The sequence below is a fragment of the Centroberyx gerrardi genome, chromosome 22 (genome assembly GCF_048128805.1).
Source record: "Centroberyx gerrardi isolate f3 chromosome 22, fCenGer3.hap1.cur.20231027, whole genome shotgun sequence".
Lineage (NCBI taxonomy): Eukaryota > Metazoa > Chordata > Actinopteri > Beryciformes > Berycidae > Centroberyx > Centroberyx gerrardi.
Window position 1 is genome coordinate 7,583,878 of NC_136018.1, and position 20,896 is coordinate 7,604,773.

General features: G+C 45.1%; 1 protein-coding gene across 3 annotated transcripts in view; it reads right to left on the reverse strand.

The window, feature by feature from the left end:
- Window positions 1–20,896, reverse strand: part of scrib (scribble planar cell polarity protein) — a 75,548-nt gene that overhangs the window by 34,290 nt on the left and 20,362 nt on the right. For all 3 annotated transcript variants that reach the window (XM_078291444.1, XM_071921462.2, XM_071921461.2), the window contains exons 2-15: window positions 10,356–10,473; window positions 8,530–8,608; window positions 7,827–7,916; window positions 6,745–6,801; window positions 6,234–6,297; window positions 5,032–5,106; window positions 4,429–4,573; window positions 3,424–3,542; window positions 3,070–3,269; window positions 2,297–2,463; window positions 1,608–1,735; window positions 1,263–1,388; window positions 822–1,007; window positions 298–675 (exon numbers count right to left, since the gene is read on the reverse strand). In XM_078291444.1, coding sequence (XP_078147570.1) covers window positions 298–675; window positions 822–1,007; window positions 1,263–1,388; window positions 1,608–1,735; window positions 2,297–2,463; window positions 3,070–3,269; window positions 3,424–3,542; window positions 4,429–4,573; window positions 5,032–5,106; window positions 6,234–6,297; window positions 6,745–6,801; window positions 7,827–7,916; window positions 8,530–8,608; window positions 10,356–10,473 — 1,932 coding nt within the window. The remainder of the gene's footprint in view (window positions 1–297; window positions 676–821; window positions 1,008–1,262; window positions 1,389–1,607; window positions 1,736–2,296; window positions 2,464–3,069; window positions 3,270–3,423; window positions 3,543–4,428; window positions 4,574–5,031; window positions 5,107–6,233; window positions 6,298–6,744; window positions 6,802–7,826; window positions 7,917–8,529; window positions 8,609–10,355; window positions 10,474–20,896) is intronic.

Here is a 20,896-nt window from a genome sequence, read left to right on the forward strand (position 1 = left end):
AAACTGACTGGGTGTATGATGCACCCGTGACATAAGTTTTTATGAAATGCAACTAGGAAGACCAATGTAAAACTACTATATGTGTGGTATAATGATGCAGTGAATGAGAGGCCCTATTGTCACTGAACCAGCGGAGTGTATATGAACTTATGTCATTAAACTAGTTTTTGACTTATCTGTGCACAAATACAACCTAGGCAAATGAAGATATCCTAATGTTTGATATGTAACATCTTCTACTCAGCTACTCCCACATCCCTGAACTGCATCCTCCCCGCCCCGGGCTTTCTCCTTTACCTTGACTTGACTGGAGTTGACCTGGAGGTGCCGGCTGTCTTCCAGCTCTGGCGCCTCCATTCTGTGATGGTGCTGAGGGGTGACATTACATTCGTCTTCCTCGTCCTCCTGTTCGTCCTCAGCGGCCTGGGTCGGGGGGTTGAGGCCGTCAGGACTGAAGCCCTGCAGTAGCGCGGCCACGGCCTCGGGCTTGGGCAGCTTGGTGATCTTGAAGTGCTTCTTGTAGTGCGGCGTGTCCTTCCTGATCAGACGCTGCTTCTCCGTGGGGAAAGCCGGCCGCTCGTCTTCCTCCTCGCTCCTCTCGCCGTCCTCCCCGTCATCCTCGTCCTCCTCATCCCCGCCACGGATGATGGGCTCCTCCGCAAAGTGCACAGTGGGCTGGGGAAGGGAGGGTAGTTAAATAAACAGAGGGGGAGGGAGAATACAAATAGTAGCCAAACATATACATATTTCTTTCTTATTAAAAATCAGAGACACTGTAGGGGAAATCATACTTTTAGGGATAAGATGCTTTGAATATTCACCTCAATGTACTCCACCTCCATCTCATCCAGCTCCTCCTCCTCCTGGGGGGAGTGGCCGTCCACTAGGTCATCCCCCTGCGTGGTGGCAGTCAAACCCCGTCTCTCCTCGTGGGAGTTGGCCGACACCGTGCTGTTGGAGGCCTGGGAGTCATGGCTCTGATTGGAAAGGTCACTGAGCCGCTTCTCCTGTAGCCAACAACATCAGCTTGAGTAAATCAGGACCAATGGTTGATTACGCAGCACTGGAATCCCATTTCTGTTTCATTCTATGCTTAATAGTGTGACAAACGGGGCGGGAAAGAAGCTTTTTGTCTACTGGCCAGTGTCAGGTGATTCCCCAGATTCACCATACGATCTCACTGTTTTACCAGTTAACTCGATTTATAAGACAGAACTGGACATCCAAATGACGGCTAATACAGTACGCTGTATGTACTGTACCTGTGGGTCGGGGGACTCTGCATCTCCGTCAGGTTTGGATGTGTAGGCTTCATTCCTCCTCTCCTCAATCACCTTCTTCATCACCTTCAGCTCACTGGGGTGGGGTGTGGCTCTGCGCTGAAGGCCCTGAGGCAAAGAAAACCAGAAAAAACTTCAATCAAGATCAAAACATCAATTCAGTAGCTCAAACAAAGCACAATAATGGTGTATCGACGCTTTTGAACGACTTCAAAAGCATCGATATCCCTTACAGCTTTAAAGTAGCAGGGCAAAACATGGAACAACATCTAAACAAGACGACACGAAAAGAACACAAACTGACACTGCGTGGTTGTGTTTCCTCACCCTGCGCTCTGCGGCGGCCTCGTCATCCTCCTCCTCAGCCTTGGTCTCTTCCTGGAACTGGATGACTGACACTCTGTTCAGGTTGCTGTCTGTCCAGCTGTCATCCACACTGTTCTGTAGCAAGTTCTCTGTGGAAAAAGAGGGAGAGTGTGGAGGAGAGGAGGGTGTCAAAATGTGCTGTGATAGCAGTAGAAATACCTTTGGATAGACAGCTTCAGTCCCACGACACATTTGTGGTAGCTAGCTAAAAACAATTTCAAAACACGTCGTAAAACTGCAAATATCAGCCATCATCCATGTCAGACGGAGTTGTTACTTGTTACTTGTTACTGAAAAGTCCTACCCATTGGAAGGTATGGTAGACATTTCAAATAGTATAGATCCTAAAAATAAACAAAGGAGATTTTTCTTAAGATCTTAAGTTGAGCAGTAAAAGTATAGTAGACGAAGTAGATGGGAAGAGGGAGTTGGAGTGAGTTGTGTGAAAATTGTGAATATTCATAGTTAAATTTTCAAAATAATATAATTTTTACATTCTTTTATTAGGCAGATATTGCTCAAAAAAAGAAAATTAGTGCTATAAACCGTGATGAAACTGGACAGCCCACAGGTAAAGAGGGCTGAAATGTCCTTGATGCCCCAAGAAAAACAATGAAAAACTCATGCTGCTATGAAAAAGTGCTTCTCACCCAGGCTGGGGGAAGGTTGCTGAGGCAGCAGGTAGCAGGTCAACACCTTCTCCCCTGTCCGCTCATCATCCTCTGTCTGGAACTTGAGCATGGGCTGAGACTGGTTCTCTGCCAGCCACATGGCCTTCAGGTTGAGGTTAGCCAGGGCAAAAGGCAGGTTTTGTAATCTGGACATGGGGAGGAATGACAAAAGAGGAGACGAGGTGAGGTGAGATGAGAGATAACCTTGCTTATTCAGTGAAGGTAAAAGATTAAAAAAAATATATATAGTAAAACAGAATTTACATGCTATTCCTATGATCGTGAATGGTTAAATTAATGATCACAAAACCCTCTCCCCTAGAATTAGAGTTCAGAGAACAGAGACTCCATAGTGTGATGTCATTAGTAAACATTTCTAGGTACTCCTAACATCAGATCCTGCTTACTGGTAAATGTGTATGTTCACAGGAATAACAATGTCATGATAATGGAGAAACCTGGTTCAGGAATTATCAAAATCTGTCTGAATTACCCATTGACACTGATGCATTTTTGACATTTTACAATACATTTTCAATGGCTTGGCGCCAGAGTTATGAAAATATTTCTGCACATAGGTGACAATGTTCACTCTCAATTACATTAAAAAGGCTAAATTGGAGGTACAATGTCTCTGCAGGACACTGGTAATACACAAATTCTATTTTAGTCTAAGCTTTCCCTTTAAGGCTTTGACCTTAAGTCTGAGAAGCTGCAGTGCATTAACAGTTCAGGGTGTTTAGTGAGGTTACCTGTTTCCAGCCACGTCCAGCACATGGAGCTCAGTGGCATCTGCGAGCTCAGCAGGCAGTTTGCCCAGCCGGTTGTCTCTCAATGAGAGAACATTGAGGCTGGCACAGCCGCCCAGCTCGTTGGGCACGCTGCCCAACCGGTTGCGGTCTACATTCAGGTTGGTCAGCTTCTTCAGCTTGCCCAGGGAGCGAGGCAGTGACTTTGAGAGAGGGAGACAGAAGCCACGGCATGAATGAAGGGGGAAATCGATAATGGACCTTAATAGTTGTTAATGGGACTTTTATGTTAATGGTAATGCATTAATTCCCATAGGTTCATTATATGGCTGTTGTAAGTGGTTCACAGCTCCCTACCTGTAAAAGGTTCTCTGTCAGGACGAGTTCTGTCAGGTTTTCACACTCTCCTATAGAATCAGTCAGGTGGGTCAGCCTGTTCTGGTCCACCTTCAGGATGGACAGCTGTTTCAGACAGCCTGGACACAAAACACAATACCATTAAAAACCACAGCACCAAGCCAGACACTAGCAAAGGTAACACACCATACAGTCTTCACCTAGGAGCAACAGATAAAGAGCAACTGTTTATGCCTATGCTGCTGCTCACTGGCATCGTTTCCCCAGTAGAGGGCAGTGTTGTTCTAGTTTAGCAGAACACTATCCAGTGCCACCAATACACACTTGGTCTGCTCAGGATCTACTTAATCAACAGTGCAGCCTAATGAGATGGCAAACTTTGGAAAGTACCTAAAAAACACACTTTATTCACACAATGAAACACTAGTCAGGTGGTCGGGCCTCAATATAATAGGACAATAAATTCCATTTAGATTAACTATGTTCCCATCCAACTGTAAAGGGAATTTAAGCAAACATTTGAAATTTTGCAAAAAGTGAAATAGGAATTAGGTAAGTCTTCATCAGCTGCTCTTCATCAACTCTCAAATAAAAACACAACAATGTGAAAATGGAAGGAGCTTTTCAAGAATTGATTAGTATTGGGCAAGTTGTTAGCTAATGTTGGCCTTATTTCATACTGTCCAAAAACACAGAAACAGGAGTGACAGAACGTATGACATGTCTGGGAGGTGATGGTGGACAGATGATGATAAACATCACTTTATCATTATCTATTTAACAAATGTGTGTCCATTGCCATTAATCACATAATTTCTTTATCACCCAAAAACATTCCAGCCTCAACTGGCCACAGAAACATTGCGTTATTGTTTGCTGAATTCGCTGTTTCAATCCAGCTTTTGTAATTCGATACATCATAATTTTGAATTGAAATACTTGGATGGGAAGTTAGCTATTGAGTGTAAGACAACTTTTCTCTCTCCTCCCGCTTGTATTTGTCACCTATGCTGTCTGGGACGATCTCCAGCAGGTTCTGTGTGAGCAGCAGGTCAGTGAGAGCCAGGAGGCCGTTCAGCTCTGAGGGAAGCTCCTCTAGACGATTCTCTGACACATCCAGACACACCAGCCTCCGGAGGTTCCCCAGCTCCTACACACACACACACACACACACACACCAACAAGCATTAATGATGAGCCACATGGATGCTATTCAAATATCACCCTCACTGCAAAAAATGTCCACCTTACCAAGTGTCATCCTAGCCTCATTTAGTCGCATCCTCAGTATTAAAGTCGTATTTCTTGAAACAAGTAAAAAAGTCTGTCAGCGGACGATAATTCCACTTGTTTACAATGCAGTTTCATAGGAATTTTCTAGAAAAAGTGTCACTATCTTGAAACACATCGTACCAGGTCTCATCCTACGCTTATTTAGTCACATCCTCAGTATTAAAATGGTATTTTTTTCTGAAAACAAGTGAGAAATTCTGCCAGCGGACGATAAATCCACTTGTTTACAATGCAGTTTCATGGGAATTTTCCACTATCACTGTCACTATCTTGAAACTAGGCAGAATGAGGAGAAGATCAAGAAGCTGTACTCACTGGTGGTAATGAGGACAGCTGGTTGCGGTCCAGCCACAGCTCCCTCAGGTTGGGGAGGGCACCCAGGGTGTCCGGCTGGGAGAGAAGGGATGAAGCAGAGGGAGGAAGAGGAGGGAGCGCAAAGAGAGAGAGAGAGAGAAAGGGCAAGTTTGTTATTTTTGCTCATGTTTGTGATACAAAGCCGGGGGGACTGTGTGTTTTCCAACGATGCACGCAATAGTGAGTGGAGGCAAACACACACCATCCACTGCACTTAAACATGCGCCATTTGGGATTCGTTAAGAGAGGCTGAGGCCGCAGAAAACATAAACACAAATCATACGCCCTAAACACAGACTCGCTCTGACTCAGGCTTGTATGTCGAGATGAAATGGATGGTTATAAGCATCAGTCATTCACATCAGTTTCATGTCAGCACTTGGTAGAACTGGGCCTTTTCTAGTTTTTGAACCTTGGAGTCGCAGTCTTCAGTATGACTCTTGCAGGATTGTCATTTTCAGTTTTGAATTTAAATTGAATCATCTGATTTTCCATCATTTTGACTGCAGTTAACAGTTGAATAAGACCTTTAAATGCCGCTCTGCTCTTTGTGTGAATCTGTTGTCCCTTAAGCTTTTGTGGAAGCTCCAAAATCAATTCAATAAACATGTATTTGTTTGCAACACTGGCAAAACTTTAGGAACAACAGAGTCTTTGAAAATGCGCTCAAATTTGAATTCTGAGTGATAAATGACATTAAGGAGAATGTCAGTGGAGCGTTGGCATATGACAGGCAGACAGGCAGGCAAGGTTTCAGCATGATGTCAACTGTTTGCTCAGCCTCCGCCCTTGTCAGGTCACCAGGCATTGTTTACCCTGTCCTATTGAGACAGGTGGGCGTTCCCAGGCTAAAACCAGCACTCACTCTAGGGTGCAGTACATGCAGGGCCCCAGGTCTGACAGACCGGCTCTGTTGTGTTTGTGGGGTAAATATGCGGTTTGGATCCTAAGTTTTGTGGTGGGAATGAGACAAGGATATTTGTGAAACGTGGTTGTGTGTGTGTGTGTGTGTGTGTGTGTGTGTGTGCAGCACTGGCAGCACAAACGTGAAGTATGTCTTTTTGTGGCAGAGCATAAACAAGAGAGTGTGTGTTTTTGTGCGGCCTGAACACTGGAGGAGAGAGTGTTATCTATATTGTGTGGTAAAAGTTGTTTGGGCTTACCAAAACTTCCAGTTCATTGCTGCCCAGGTCCAGCTGTTCCAGTTTCACCAGGAAAGAGAGTGACCTGAATATACACACAGAACAGCACACAGACAGTCAATCACACAAATATGCGCCCGGAAAGAACAATGTGAGCGTAGCTTTGCATACGATAAACACATACCAGTCATTCACATGTACTAACATATGGGAGGAATGTTTTCAAACCCCGCGCTGCTAAAGTTAACGACTAGTGCTGGCAAGCGGTCCTGATTCTTTCTCTCTCCCGTAACCGCTGTGTTCAGAGATCAGGGAGGTTCTAGCTAGAGGCTTAGGCTGTTTGCTCATGATCAGACATGCTGTTGATCTGCAAATAGCAACGGCACCCAGTATGCTAACTGTGAGAATTCTTTCATGTTTTGAGCGATCGTCGTCATATCATACTGTCACTTGCACTTTTTGATGGAGATAGTGGGGAATTCGACGAGAGGCCGAGCCCGGCTCATGTGTGCCTGAAGGAGGGGACACTTACGTGGGCAGAGACTTCAGCAGGTTCTCCCTGAGCTCCAACGTCACCAGGTTGGCCAGACTACAAGCGGAGGAGTGGCAGGGAAGAGGAAGACAGTGAAGAAAAAGAGGGGAGGAGGAGGGAGGGGGAGGAAGAGATGGGGGGAGGACAGGCAGGTTGGTTAGTCAGATGGCAGGTCTGTTTGTCTGGGCTGCCTTGGCATGGTGAGGGGCTCCTCCATCTGTCTGAGCACAGCAGTGGCCCAGAGCCCAGAGCCCGGCTGCCTCAGACCCCACTGGGCAACAGAATTACGCTCCTTGGTCTACTCATGTATCATGGATCTAACTGAGTGGGAGACCTTCAGTTTGACAGCATGGACAACTGGGATGTTTTGGTTTAAAGGCTATGTTGTAGGGCTGCACAAGTGTGACTAAAATTACAATCCCAATCGTTTTTTAAACTTAAATGACGAAAATACTCAATGAGGTATATTCTTTTAATTTAGACAACAATCATTATAATGAATAGAAATTCTGTACCATCACGATTTTATAAATTTTATTTCAATGCATTATATAACAAAAACATACTGTCTGGTCAAAAGAAAAATGAAAAAGAACATAGTTCATATTATCAAATAGACATGCATTAACAGACATGTGTGATGTGTGTCTGTTCATCAACATTCCCGAAAATATCAAACAGCTCCCAGATGTCAACGTGCAGCCATGTCTAAATGTTGCAAATACAGCCTACACAAATGCAGTTACGCTATTTTTCTAATCTACAGTTAAAGAGATATTGCAGTCGACGCATTCATTTTTTCTGATTAAAATGTTTTTATTTTGAGTGAGCAAATCGTATGCTCTCTTATTGAGTAACTGACATCACTGTCATGTTGAATCATATTGAATGACAGTCCAGTGGAGAGATGCTAAAATTGGAGCTGGAGATGTAAACAATGAAAAAACATCACTATCTCCAAATAATACCATTAAATACCATTATAACTGAAGAAACTACAATTGCAAGATATGATTAGACACTTAATTGCGAACCCCTACTATGTTTCAGTACTGTATGAGCTGATGTGCTTGTGTACGTACTTTCCGATGTCGTTGGGCAACGTCTGCAATGACACGTCGTTGAGCGCCAAGTGAGCGAGCGCTCGGAGTTGAGTGAAACCATCCGGCAATCTGAGGCAGAAAGAGAGAAGGGAGAAGGATGAGGAAAAAGAGCGGAGGAAAGCTCTTAGGGGTCCGTTACACAAAGCATGGGATCAGAAATTTCCATCTGTAGAAGTATTCAGCATCAACGCTACTGCCAACAGTTCCAGCGCTATTCTATAGGAGGACGTTAAATAGGGAAAAAGCGGTGCTCTTGTTAGCTTAGCGTGACACTTCCATTTAATACAGAGCCACGTCTGGTCAGGAAGCAGCACAGTCACACAAAGCTTGCTCTCCTCCAGGCATTTGTTCATGTGCTGTACATAATCTCATCTCAGCTAGGGAGCGTTTTCAAACACTGCAGTTACAAATCAGAATATACCACCCACATGTTCAAACATACAGTATATACACACATATACATGCACACGGTCTTTCCAACACAATTCACTGCACGTTATAAAAAGGAGAGCAGAGTAATTAGAGCACACAAATGATATTTATCATGCTTTGTGAAATTTAGCGAAGTAGTGCTGCATCTCTCCCCCCCGCCTCTATCTCCTCTAGTGTCCTCATGTGGACAAGCCCAACATTTTCTTAGACTGATGCTGAGTGGAGAGATGGGCCGTTCCAATCCACTCACCTGGAGAGGGGGTTTCCGCTGAAGTCTGCGATCTCCAAAGCCCTGCAAAACTTAATGCTCTCGGGGATCTCAGGAATGTCTGCAGGAGAAGAGAGGAGGTGGGGGGGTGGAGGTGGGGGGGAGAGACACGAGTCAGCACCATGGATACAGAGATGGAGAGGGGTGGGGGTGGGGGTGGGGGTGGGGTGGGGGTGGGGGGTCACATTCTATAGAGCAAATCATTTCAGGTTCCCTCGTAATCACAACCAGATGGCCAGGAGCAGGGAAGTGAGAGAAATGAAGGTCAAAGAGAGAGAGGGAGAGATAGGAGGGTGTGCTAGGGGAGGACAGACTCAAAGAAACTGTAGTAACTTCACATGCTCCATTTCTCCAGTATGCTACATTTATAGTGTAATCAAATATTTATCGCTCTTGTTCTATTAAGTCCCTGGGATCCCATGTCAAAGCAACATGGTCATATCTGCATCTAAAAAACAATCCAGCTGTTATCTAAGTGCTTCAGTCAATTAGGCTGGTTTTCTTAAGTATGGTAGACAAAATTTTATTACAGGTCTAGGCCCACTAATATTAATAATAACCACAACAACAACAACAACCATCATCATCATCTTCATCTAAGGCATAAATCAAGCAAGGGTAAAATGGAGGGAAAAAAATGAGGAAACCCATTTGTGATAGACATACATAGACAGATAGATAGATAAATAGATGAAACCAAGTTTATAAAAGTGCTTTTATCTTTGTCTCCAACAAACTGGCACACACAGGTTTAGATGCTACCATTTCTCAGTTCTGTTATTTTTGCCTCTCTGGTCTGCCACTCTCCTCTCTGTTGTGCTTTTTCTGACCAATCAGATTGGACTCCCCCCTCAAAATTAGTCATAGAGTTGTGTGGAGTGGACATGGCGGCGGGTACTAAATTACTTAAAATGTATGAAAATATGTTTATTTTCATACATTTTTTACCTGCCTGGCCTAGGGAAAATATACTAGGGGGAAGTAGAACTCTGAAATACTGGCACGACCAGGAAAGTGGAAAAAACGCTTAGCGCTGAACCCTGCATGTGCAGGTTAAGAAATCCCTACTGAGCCAAGAGGCCTGTGCTTATCTGGCTCAGTGCTGTCCTGCAGCAGGAGCAAGCAGACAGGCAGACAGATGGGAAGGCCCTTATAGGCCAGAGCACACTGTTCTCACAGCACTTGATGCAGTCTGTAGCAGGACAGATGTCTCCTATCTACCATATAGGCCCTTCCTGTCACTGGGTACCAGTATATATGATATCTATGCGCGCCACACAAGGACATTGAGAGGGCAAACTATTTGTGTATGTGTTACAGCTGCTGAGTTGCAGAAAGCAATACAGCGAGTTTCATTTGAAATCTGCGTGATATGTATGATCGAGGACAGAATCGGGCATTGACTTCTGGCTGGTTTATGGGAATTTTCTCTGCTTGTTTATAAGGGCATATTTCAATGGCATGAAGATTCATGGATGGGTGTTTTTTTGTTACTTGGCGTAGACTGGATGCCTTGGCAAGGAATACAACCTAATTTTTTGTCTGCTGACTGCTGCTAGTGTGGTTATTCTCCAACTGATTTGGCTATGCTCCTGTCTCCAAAATGTGTTTTAGAGGCAAGATAGACAAAAGAGAATGTTATTTTACAACATGTAATTAAAATAAGTATGTGTTAATGGCCGGGCATGCCAGCTGTCTTGCACTGATGATGGGATAGTATATCAATTGACACAAACTGCAGTGTGGACCACACACCACCTGTGTTTTTGCATGTGTGTATGTGTTTTGTTTTGTATGTGTGTGTTTACCATTTCTGGAGATGTCCAGTTCCACCAGCTGCATGAAGTTGGCCACCTCAGGAGGGAGTCTCTGGATCTCATTGTCGCTCAGGCCAAGCTTCCGGAGGTTCAGTAGTCTGAAGAAAGGCTGTGGAGACAGACAACACCGCGTTGATCAGGGCAGAACATAAAAATGCTTTCTTAGGTTACGCTTTCACGTGTCGTTTCAATGCGACTTCTATCATCCCATCATGCCAGGAAGCGTTAAGTGGCAGGTCTGGACGCACAAAAATCGGATTTTGCCTGTTTTGCTATCAGATCTTCAAAATCAGATATGGAAGTGGTCAGGCTGGCACTGCAACTGGAATTCAATAACGCCACAGGAGAAGCTTAACAGCCATTTCCAGGCCAAATGTGGACATACAGCAATGTGATCTCATAAAATCCAATCTTAAGAATCGTTAAAGTGGCAAGTGTGACCGCAGGCTTAGACACATACACTTTCTCTAAGATTAGTCTAAATCTCTCCAAGTGTATCAGTTTTCTAAAAATCGAGAAGGACATTCCTGCCATAGAACGTTAAAGTGCCTTAACCGCAACTACAAACTACACACACAAAACGCCCTGTATATTCGCTAGGGGCTCGTCTCCAGAACCAGTTTTGAAAACATTCCACCTCCATATTCCCAAAAACTCCTCCTCACCATGGCAACACCAGCCAAACAAAGTGGCTTTCGATAGGAGAGGAGAGGAGAGCAGAGTGCTGCGGCTGTGGCCGTGCCAAGTGCTTTCACAAGAGCCTGGTTGTTGGACGGGATTGCGTTCAGAAACATTCCTCCCCCAGCCGAGCCGTGTGTGTGTGTGTGTAGTTGTGTTTGTGTGTGTGTGTATCCTCTGCTGCTCAGATGGACAGACAAGACAGGCTGGCGGGGAACAGGGAACAACAAGAGTAGCAGTCCAAAACTATGCAGTTATTAACTCCTCAATCAGACCCTGGTTGTACGGCCCACAGAGGATCCACTGTCTGTCCTGTCAACTGCCAGTCAGCTTCTCAGACACTAAGGATGGCAGACTCTACAGGAACATGCCGACCTGGGCTTTCTGGGACAGGAATCTGTTGGAATTCATTATTCAGGGATGCTTTCTGAGCGTAGGGCGCACACAAGTCTGAGAGCTTGGAGCCTGAACCTTAATTCAACTTAAACCCCAGACTGTCTGGAAGGCCCTCTGTTGAAGACAACCCTTGTGTGTCAATAACCCCAGAGATTGATATAATTAACTGGAAAATCCAGAAAATTTCCAGGCGGCTTCTTCCTTATCGAGAACATGGTAACAAAAATGTACCGCTGTTACACTCCGGTCTCCAGGGAGCTGTATAAACACTTAGCAAAGCAGATAAAACAAGACCGTCTTCTGTGTATACTGTAATGTCCCCCCGCCTGACAGCAGTGGAAAGCCTGTACACACACACACATCTTCACACTCAAAACGACAAGCTAGGAGACAGCTCTACAATTACGCTGCCAGAGGGAAGAATGCTGCAGCTCAGCTCCGCTCTGTTTCTTAGTGACAGATATTTCCTGTTCTTAACTAGTTATGTGTATTGTGTTTGGATGGGGAGTGGGGTGCACCAAGTGTCGGTCTAGCAGCTGGCAGTGGGAGAAAGAGAAGGGCTTGAAATTATTTTTTTGGTCCACTGACTACAGCGGTTGGTGCATTCCCAAAATTCATCAGCCACTTCCAGTATTTTACTGGCCAACTTGACAACGGCAGGGTTTCCTGACAGAGTGGATGGGTGTAGAGAACCTTACCAGTGACAGCCAAATTTACCCTGCATTTGGCTGGTGACTGGTGTTAGTTTCCCACTCTGATGGAGAGTGAAACAGAGGGAGAAGGATGGGAGGAGAGAAGAGATGGAGAGAGACAAAGAGTACGCTGGCTCACTGGCTAGCAGGTGACAGGTATCAGATGGCAGGAACAGGAAACAGGAGCTGAGGGGGACCATGTGACCGGGCCAGGCCCAGATGGGAAACGGCCCCCAGCAGGAGAGGCAGCCTCACTGGCAGAACAGGTGACACCAGTACAGGGGGAGCCTCCTGGGGCGAGGATGCTTGGACACACACACACACACACACACACACACAAGAAGGTACAAGTATGCTGCAGATACAGATACACACTTCAAAACCCTATTTTAATCGTCTACATATGCTGGTGGGGCAGTCTTCAAGTTCTTGGTTAGCTGCTGACAAAGCACAACTGCAGTACAGCCTAGACTCAAAATTAATTTCCACAGGGAGGCTGGATTCGACCATTCTAATACCAAAGTATATGAAGCCAGTGTGTTCAGGGGATTCTTCCATCCAGGCCAAACCAATCATCCAATAAAAGCTTTCGTGTCGCTGCGTTCCTCTCCTCTCTCGAGACTGTCCAGAGGCCGGTCAGTGATGGGAGGGAGGCTGGACTGTAATGCAATCAGGTCTGTGAACGACCGATTATGAACACTCACAAAGACGGCCATTCACTCCAGACTTGCCGCTCACAGACATGCTCTCTGGTGTTTCTCTATGAACCAACCTTGACACAGGCCTAATCCAACATCACAGTACCCAGGTCTCAAACCAGCTCTACTCCAGCCCTATAACTAGAAACACCAGGGGTTGGTTGAAGAGATTTGTGTAAAAAGTCTTAACAATTTAATCCTAAATTCCTCTTAAATGTATCCTTCTGAAACACTTTCAGATGGAAGACAACTCTTTCAATCAAATATTGACACTTTAAGGAGGTTATTTTTAGAATTCACAAAATAATATTTTTTACTATTAACATTGTTTTCAAGAAATAATGGCACTAACTCTCAAGGATGTAATAAATATGTTCTTTGAGGTGTCAAACAGTCAAAACTGTGGAAAAATACTGGAATCACAGTCCATCAAACTGAACCAAAAAATTTCAATGCATTGAGAATTGTGAATTGCGATTCCAGCAATCAAAACTGAATCTGAAGTCCGTGCCGATTCCCTCTAACAGACGGAGTTTCAAATTAAACAACAGTGAAACAACAGTGCTACAGCTAAGCAGCACGGGTCAATGGGTCGATTGGAATAACAACAAGTGGGAGCAGTGGGATTTAGTGTTCTGCCACCCCCTCTTCATTCTGTTACCGACCCACAGCAGTCCGCTCTGTCACTCAGAGAGCCTTTACGTCCCAATAACAGCCTAACAGCAATGTGCTTGTGTGTGTGCAGCCATTTGTGGGGTGAGCCGACACATTGGTGAGAACCGGCGTGCTACATTTCCTTTACAACTTTGCGAGTGGGACGTTTTAACAGGGCCTTTGCAAGAGTTGTTTGGTTAGGGAAGGGAGTGAAGGTAAAGGAGGGGAGGATAAAGTACAGTGGAATGGAAAGGAGTGAGGGGGGAAGGCGGGAAAACGAATATAGTGTCAGTAGAGGGCAGTGTGGGGTCTCAGAGCACTTATATTATATAGCCTACAAATCACCAGAGCCCACTCGCAAACTAGGACACTAGGACACTATATTCCAGCGTCGCCCTTGCCTAGAGAAGGCGGATGAGTCAATTCAAAAGTCTTTGAGCCAATTCAAAAGTCAGATTTGCCTTGGCCTGCTTTTTAAAACATTTGCTGTCAACAATAGGTAAAACAAGCAGTCAAGAATCAAGACTTGAAATCAACACTAGCCACCAGCAAAGTGCTAGCTGTGGTCAGCAAGTCAGTCAAATGCACTAGCCATTTTGGCAAGTAGCCAGCATGTGTTTGATCAGTTTGCTGCCTTCTAAAAACAACTCTGGCCGCTATTAAATGAATATGTATGTGATTGGTTAAATAAAAAGGTACTTTACTTTAGTACAAGGAAAAAAGAGAAGCTACTCTACCTTACTGATGGTTAAGACAACTATGAGCAGCGAGTACTGAAGCAGCTGCACAGATTCTGTTGTACTATAATAAGATTTCACACGGGCCTGGACTGGGTCTGCATAACGTCCACGATGTGGCCTACTCAAGCTAGTGTGCACAGAAGTATTTCAGATGTCAGCCATTAAGATACAGTGGGTGAAACCTGGTCACCCATGAGCAGCCTGTGACAGAGGGCTGTGTGTGTGTGTGTGTGTGTGTGTGTGTGTGTGAAAAAGAGGGCAACAGAGACAGAGAGAGATACGTTGCGCTACAGTGACTGTCATAACGCTATGCTGTCTTATCTGCATCGTCCTACTTGGCTTACACTCCACTCTGTAACGGAGTGTGTGTGTTAATGTGCCTTAGGCTGTGTGTTTGTGTGTATGTGTTAGGGCTGAACAATTAATCAAAATTTTATCGAAATCGCAATATGGCCTACTGCAATTTTCAAATCGCAGGAGGCACAATATTTGTTAAAGGCAAAATGTGTGTCAAAATACCATTTTAAATTAAATATTGTCGTGCTGCAGAGATGTCCTGGCCTACACATCATATTCTACAGACTTAAGAAAACATCTTTGTTTGGTACAGATCCCCGCAAAAAATCACACCATAATCATTTGAATACGTTTTTCAATGAAAATGAGAATAATGATGTAAAAATTATCATTCCCTCTAATATCGCAAATCATATCGCAATTGCAATATCAGTCAAAATAATCGCAATTATATATTTTTTCAAAATCGTTCAGCCCTAGTATGTGTGTGTGTTGCGTGTGCATTTTCAGGATGAACATAAGTCACAGGACAGGAGATCCTGTACTGTAGGTGGAAGTCAGCACACGCATACACGTGTGTATACACACACACACCACTGTTTACAAAGGATTAGTTTTACTTTGGTTAGGGTGGCCTAGAACACTTTAGCTACTGTGGTAGGACTCATCGTGTGTGAGTGAGAGTGTGTGTGTGTGTGTTGGGGGGTGGTGGTATGTTAATGTGCATATTTGTGTGTTTATGTGTATGAGCAGGGGTTCATGTTTGTTTAAGCATGTGTTTATGAGTGTGTTTATGTGTGCTGGAAGAGACTGTAAATTCAGAGAGAGGGATGTTTGTGTTTGTGGACCTCTTGTCACTCCAGGGAAACCAATTAGAATGTGACTACAGCTATCCCAGAGGCAAAGCTAATGCAGTGAGTATGTGTGTGTGCTCACATATGTGAGTGTGTTGTGTGTTCTCTGTATGAGTAACGTTTTACTGTAGGTGCAGTGAGCTGAAGCCTGATGTACACAGAGGCTTCAGTGTTCCAGTCAAGTGACTCCATTTAGCTTACGACTTCCCTCCAATCATGCCATTAGACTACAGACAGAACAGACTCACCCACACACACACACACACAAACTATATCCAAACTTGCACACACTCAACATGCAACTCTAGTGCGCAGGAGACCGTGGAGAAACCTCAGACAGTCAACTCCATGTTTGTCCTAAATCATTAACCTAAAGTCAGATCCTTTGTCTGAAAAACAAAAGTAAAGAGGCAAGTCCATACAAAGCCTTAACAATGTTATTTTTGATAGCAGAGGAGTAGCTGGCATAATGAGTGCAGAAACAATGTCATCAAGCAAGTGGAACAAAAGATGAGAAGGCTGCACCAATCTCTTGAACAGGGGGTCAAGTCTCAGCTTGCTACACAGGCATTTGATCAATGGACCCACTGTACGCTCTTCTCCAAGTTTGCCACAAAGAGGAAGTCAAATTATATAGTATTAAACCTCTCCTCTAGTTCCTCGATTTCCCTCATTTTTCTGTCTTTTCCTCTGTCCTTTCCTCTGGAAGAGAAATCCCTATTCACACATTCCCGGCCCCCAATCTCGTGCCAAAACTACCCGCTAGCATGCTCCTTATGTCCCGGCTCTTCCCAATATCAACGCCCTCACAATGCACACAAACTACACACACACAAATGGGGTGAGGGGCTCAAACCGAGGGAAAGGGAGGGGAGGGGAGAGCACATGCTTTTGTGATGGCCTGGCCTCTTTCAGTGTCCGGGAAAGAAAAAGCTGAGAGGATTTGGTTGACTGAGTAACTTGGCCGGTCACTTGAATAGCAAACCTCATTACTGCACACTCATTTCTATAGATAGCTGCAGTCAGTGTTGTGGTATAAACTCGGTACAGCAGTGCATTGAGTCAGCTGTGGACTGGAGGCACCAAATACACGAGAAACCTCTATAACAGAGATGCTCCACAGGTCACCACCATAAAGAAACAGTCCTCTTCCCCTCCCTCATTTTAATGTCTTCAGCGCAAAGCTATGTGAAGTTAAAAGCACAGGCACCAGCAGGAACACATCATCAGTCATTTAGAGGCCAACAGTAATGGAGCAACATGGGCCGAAGCTGCTCTGCTGCTTGGCTAAAGCATCCCCTCCCCCCCGCCCCACAGCGTTTGAAACCCAAAGTCCAAAAGTTCTGCACATGAATGACTCCCCTACCCGTCTTCCTCCCCTCCTCCTTCCCTCGCTCTCTCTCCACTACTCCACCTCTCTGGGTTCCCTCCATTTTCCTTGGCAGAAGGACAAAGGCCAAGCAGCCGGCCCCATACAGGGCTGTCAGTCAGAGGCCCGCGCTCGCTTCCCCCGCCTCCCTCCGGCCCAGCCAGGGGATTCCTCCATTGTCCGAAAGGGCACCGCAGAGAAGAGAGAGGGGAGAGAGGGCTGGAAATGGTGGGATGAAGACTTGAAAGAGGCAAGAGGCAAGGGAGAACAAAAGGCAGGAATGACTAAGAAGGATAGAAAAGTGGGGAGAATAGCACAGAGGAGAAAAAAAGAGTGTGTGCGTGGTAAAGAGGAGAGAGCAGAGAGAAAGGGATTGATGGGGGATTATTAATGAAGAATGGAGGGTAGACAATGGATTCCCACAGTCCTCTGGACACTTTGCTCCGCTAATGGGGTTTTTCAGCCCCGTCTCACTCAACAGACTCTCTCCGACAAATGAATTATGTCATTTATAACTTCATCAAAGCCAAATATATACAGCAAATGATTCAGACCACTGTGAACCGTTTTGAGTGTGGAGTGGAACAGTCTGCCTGGCCTAACCACAAAACCCACACGCATCCAACCACCCACCCACCCACCCACCCACTACTGTACTAAACCTACATGAATGCCATTCCACTTCCTCTGCCCTCACCCAACCTCTCCCACTCAGTCTCCCTGTGTGGCTTGCAGCTCAGGGGTGTTTGTGTGTGTGTGTGTGTGTGTGTGTGAGCGTGAGCGTGAGAGAGAGAAAAGAACAACCAAATCCAAAGGCAAACCAGCAACACGCTGCTGAATTTCACTTATAGTGTGTCATGTGTGTTTCATTTAGGATAGCACAGCAAATTCTGTTAACTTCACAGATGCATGTTCACACACAAACTACAGGGCACATAAACACGGAAAGATGTGTGTGCCTGCATGTGTGTGTGTGTACGTCTGCCATGTGTTTTTGTGTGCCCTCATAACAACACTTTGTGCGTATGTGTGTGTGTGTGTGTGTTTCACTTAAGTGGCACTTTCATCCATGACTACCCTTATCCGACTCCAAGCCCCTAGGCTGAACAGGCCACACAGTGAGCAGGGCGTGGTAAAGCCCGTTTGACTGACAGCCTGACTGACTCCCATCTACTTCCACCTGTCCCGGCCGTCACTTTGATCTGCACCGAGAGCAAACACAGCCATAAGTCAGGCCAGACATACAGTATCTGGGTCTACAGTACAACAGAAGCACTTTGGACCTACAGCAGGCGCCAAGCTCTGCTCTGACAGCAAAAAATAAAAGCTGTAGATAACCAAGTAAGAAAAAGCATAGTTCCTTGACACATTTAGGTACCAATTCTGCCCTAGTTACAGTAAATAACAAATTTGCATAATGAGGAAGGATTTCCTTGTAATGTTGACAAGAGCAACTGTAAACAGTACAAGCCAGAAGTGTCTGCATGTACTGTACACACATAATAAAGCTTTGTATTAATATATTTTGTGATACTCTATTGATCCCTGGGGTAGAAATTCCCTTTTGACTTTAGAGTCAGGGTGCAAAGTCAGCTACAGGGATTCAATGTCTTGCTCACGGACACTTCAGCAGGGCAGATGCCTACTGTCCATGGGGGCTTGGACCCAGGCCAGTTGAAAGTGCCCTAGGTGTCCTAAATGCCTATTTAGGACACCTCATTCTCTCAAACTATCTCCATTCTATTCCCAATGGGTCTAGGTAAAGGATTTTCTACTGTAATGGATAGGGAGTAAACTCAGGCACTGCTCTGGTGGGTTTATGAACAGAGAAAATACACACAACAAGGTCATTGGCTCTGTAGAGTTGCCCTGGCAAGAGCTGATCCCACATATCAACGTGCCTGATATTCTAGGGAATTTCACCTCTACTGCAGCACTGAGCTCGTCTAGTGTTAGCTGTCCGACTGTCCAACTGTCCGACTGTCTGACTACCTCACATTTCACAAGCTCAGTATCTTGTCTTCGTTCAGGCACTCAAGTCTCTTAATCTATTAACTATAAGCTAGTAAGGCTAGCATTGCCCAACTTACTATTGCAACATTACTAACTATTAAACTCATACAGCTGATTACAACTAGATTACGTCCTCAACATATAACATCAAGTCCACCATTGGGCTATGTTTCAACCTTTGTCTCTCCATTCAGTTTGTGTTGGCGCAATTCAAAGGAGCACTCACTGGACTAATACCACGTGTTGTGTCATTGGTGCAATGAGTTATGGTTGTTGCAGTTCCCTTTCAGTGCTTGACAGCATTAAAACTGTTTTGTCTAAACTACACCGATAAGAGATGCCAAGTTTGAATGCCAGCTCAGTGCATCACAGCTCCTGAAATAAATCGAAAACATAAATTTACATATAATCGATAGCTTGGAAAACCCATCTAGAATAATAACACCAGTAATAATAGTGTGATTATTTTGATCTCCATAGGGAAATTCTCTTTTTGCTTTCCTCCCTCCACATAAAGTGCATCGTCAGCTACAGACCAGCACCCATGAAGATGGTAGTGATTCAGTGTCTTGCTCAAGGACACTTCCGCAGGGCAGACGCTTGCAGACACAGGAACCCTGATCCTCCAGTTGACTACCACTCACCATGCTGCGCTGCAAGCATAAAAAAAAACAACACATTCAAGCTCTAAAAAGGATGCTAACTCTCAGGGAAAGACCAGCTGAGTAGCAAGAGGTTGCTACATAAAAGCACACTCCCACACCGGCCTGCTGTCTGCCATGCTGACTCTGCATTCTTCATACCTTTCTCTCGACTCACTGTCCACTCCTCCTCCCGGCACCGTTTCCTACTTAACGCAGTTCTCCCACACCAATACAAACACACAACAGCTCGCTAGGGGCAAGGAGACAGGAGTGCTGGTAATTGTTTTTGGCTCGGCTCTACGTTGGCCCATTTGTGTTGTTTACATAGCGAATCTTATTGTTCGAGCTCAGAGAGAAAGAGCAAGAGAGAAAGGGAGAGGGGAAGAGAGAGAGAGTGCACTGTGTACTGTCCATTTACAGAACATGCCGTACCATCTGCATATCGCAGATGAGTCTATTGTGTTTCCACAATCAGATGCTATCTAGTAACAAACTCATAGCCCTCAGCTATATAGCAGCAGCAGCATCTCTATTCCCTATTTGGCCTCATCAACTAGCAAGGCCCCGTGCTCAATGTGAGAATAGAACAGACTGTTTTTTCCCTATGCATGTGTGTGTGTGCTTGTGCATGTTCTGATGCCTGTGCAGTCTTTAATAAAACAGTAGGCTTTGCAGGGTAGTGTCCTGCCCTATGCTGCTGCCAGCCCTCAACCAGAGCCCCCCCTTTATCCTGCTGTGCCCTCCTGTCTACCTCCAGGATCACATTACATTCACACTGCCGCATTCACATCAGAGCGTGGACTATGATTCAATATACAGTCACAGCCAGGCTGTAAGGAAAGGCAAACACATGCACACATGTAGCGCCTAAAGCCAACTAATGGCTATAAAAATGCATGCATAAATAGCACACTCTCTCTGCTCTGTCTGCCCTCTGGAGATCTCATGCTTCACTGTGATGTCTGCACTGCCTTGCTTTCTTTGGTGAAGATGAGTCAGAAAAGACGGAGTGAGGAATGAAGGGATGGTCCGAGCTGAGGGGTTTGCCCACCCGGGGCTGTGCATCTAAGACAAACAATATATGTGTGTGTGTGTGTGTGTGTGTGTGTGTGTGTGTGTGAGACTGTGTTTTTGTGTGTGTACTCTTACACTCGCTGCCTTGCAGGATCCTTATCTGGGTAAAAGGAGCGGATGCTTTAAGGGCTGTCGTTGAGGAAAACATAGGCTCCTCAGGAAAAGAGGGACCCTCTACTCAGGAATGGCAAACAGACTGAAACAATGACAGTGTAGCCCACCATACACAGAGGAAACGCCTCAAATTGCCTACTCTAAGTACAGTCCAATACCCTGGTTCTACTAAGCTACTACATGACAAATGCTTTTCTAAAGTCAACATTGTTAGCTATGCTTTCCAAAGAACGGCAACAGAGGCTTTTCCCACTGTGCCTTTTGCGGATGCTGCTAAGTTTTTCATTTCCATTCATAGCCAATGCTATG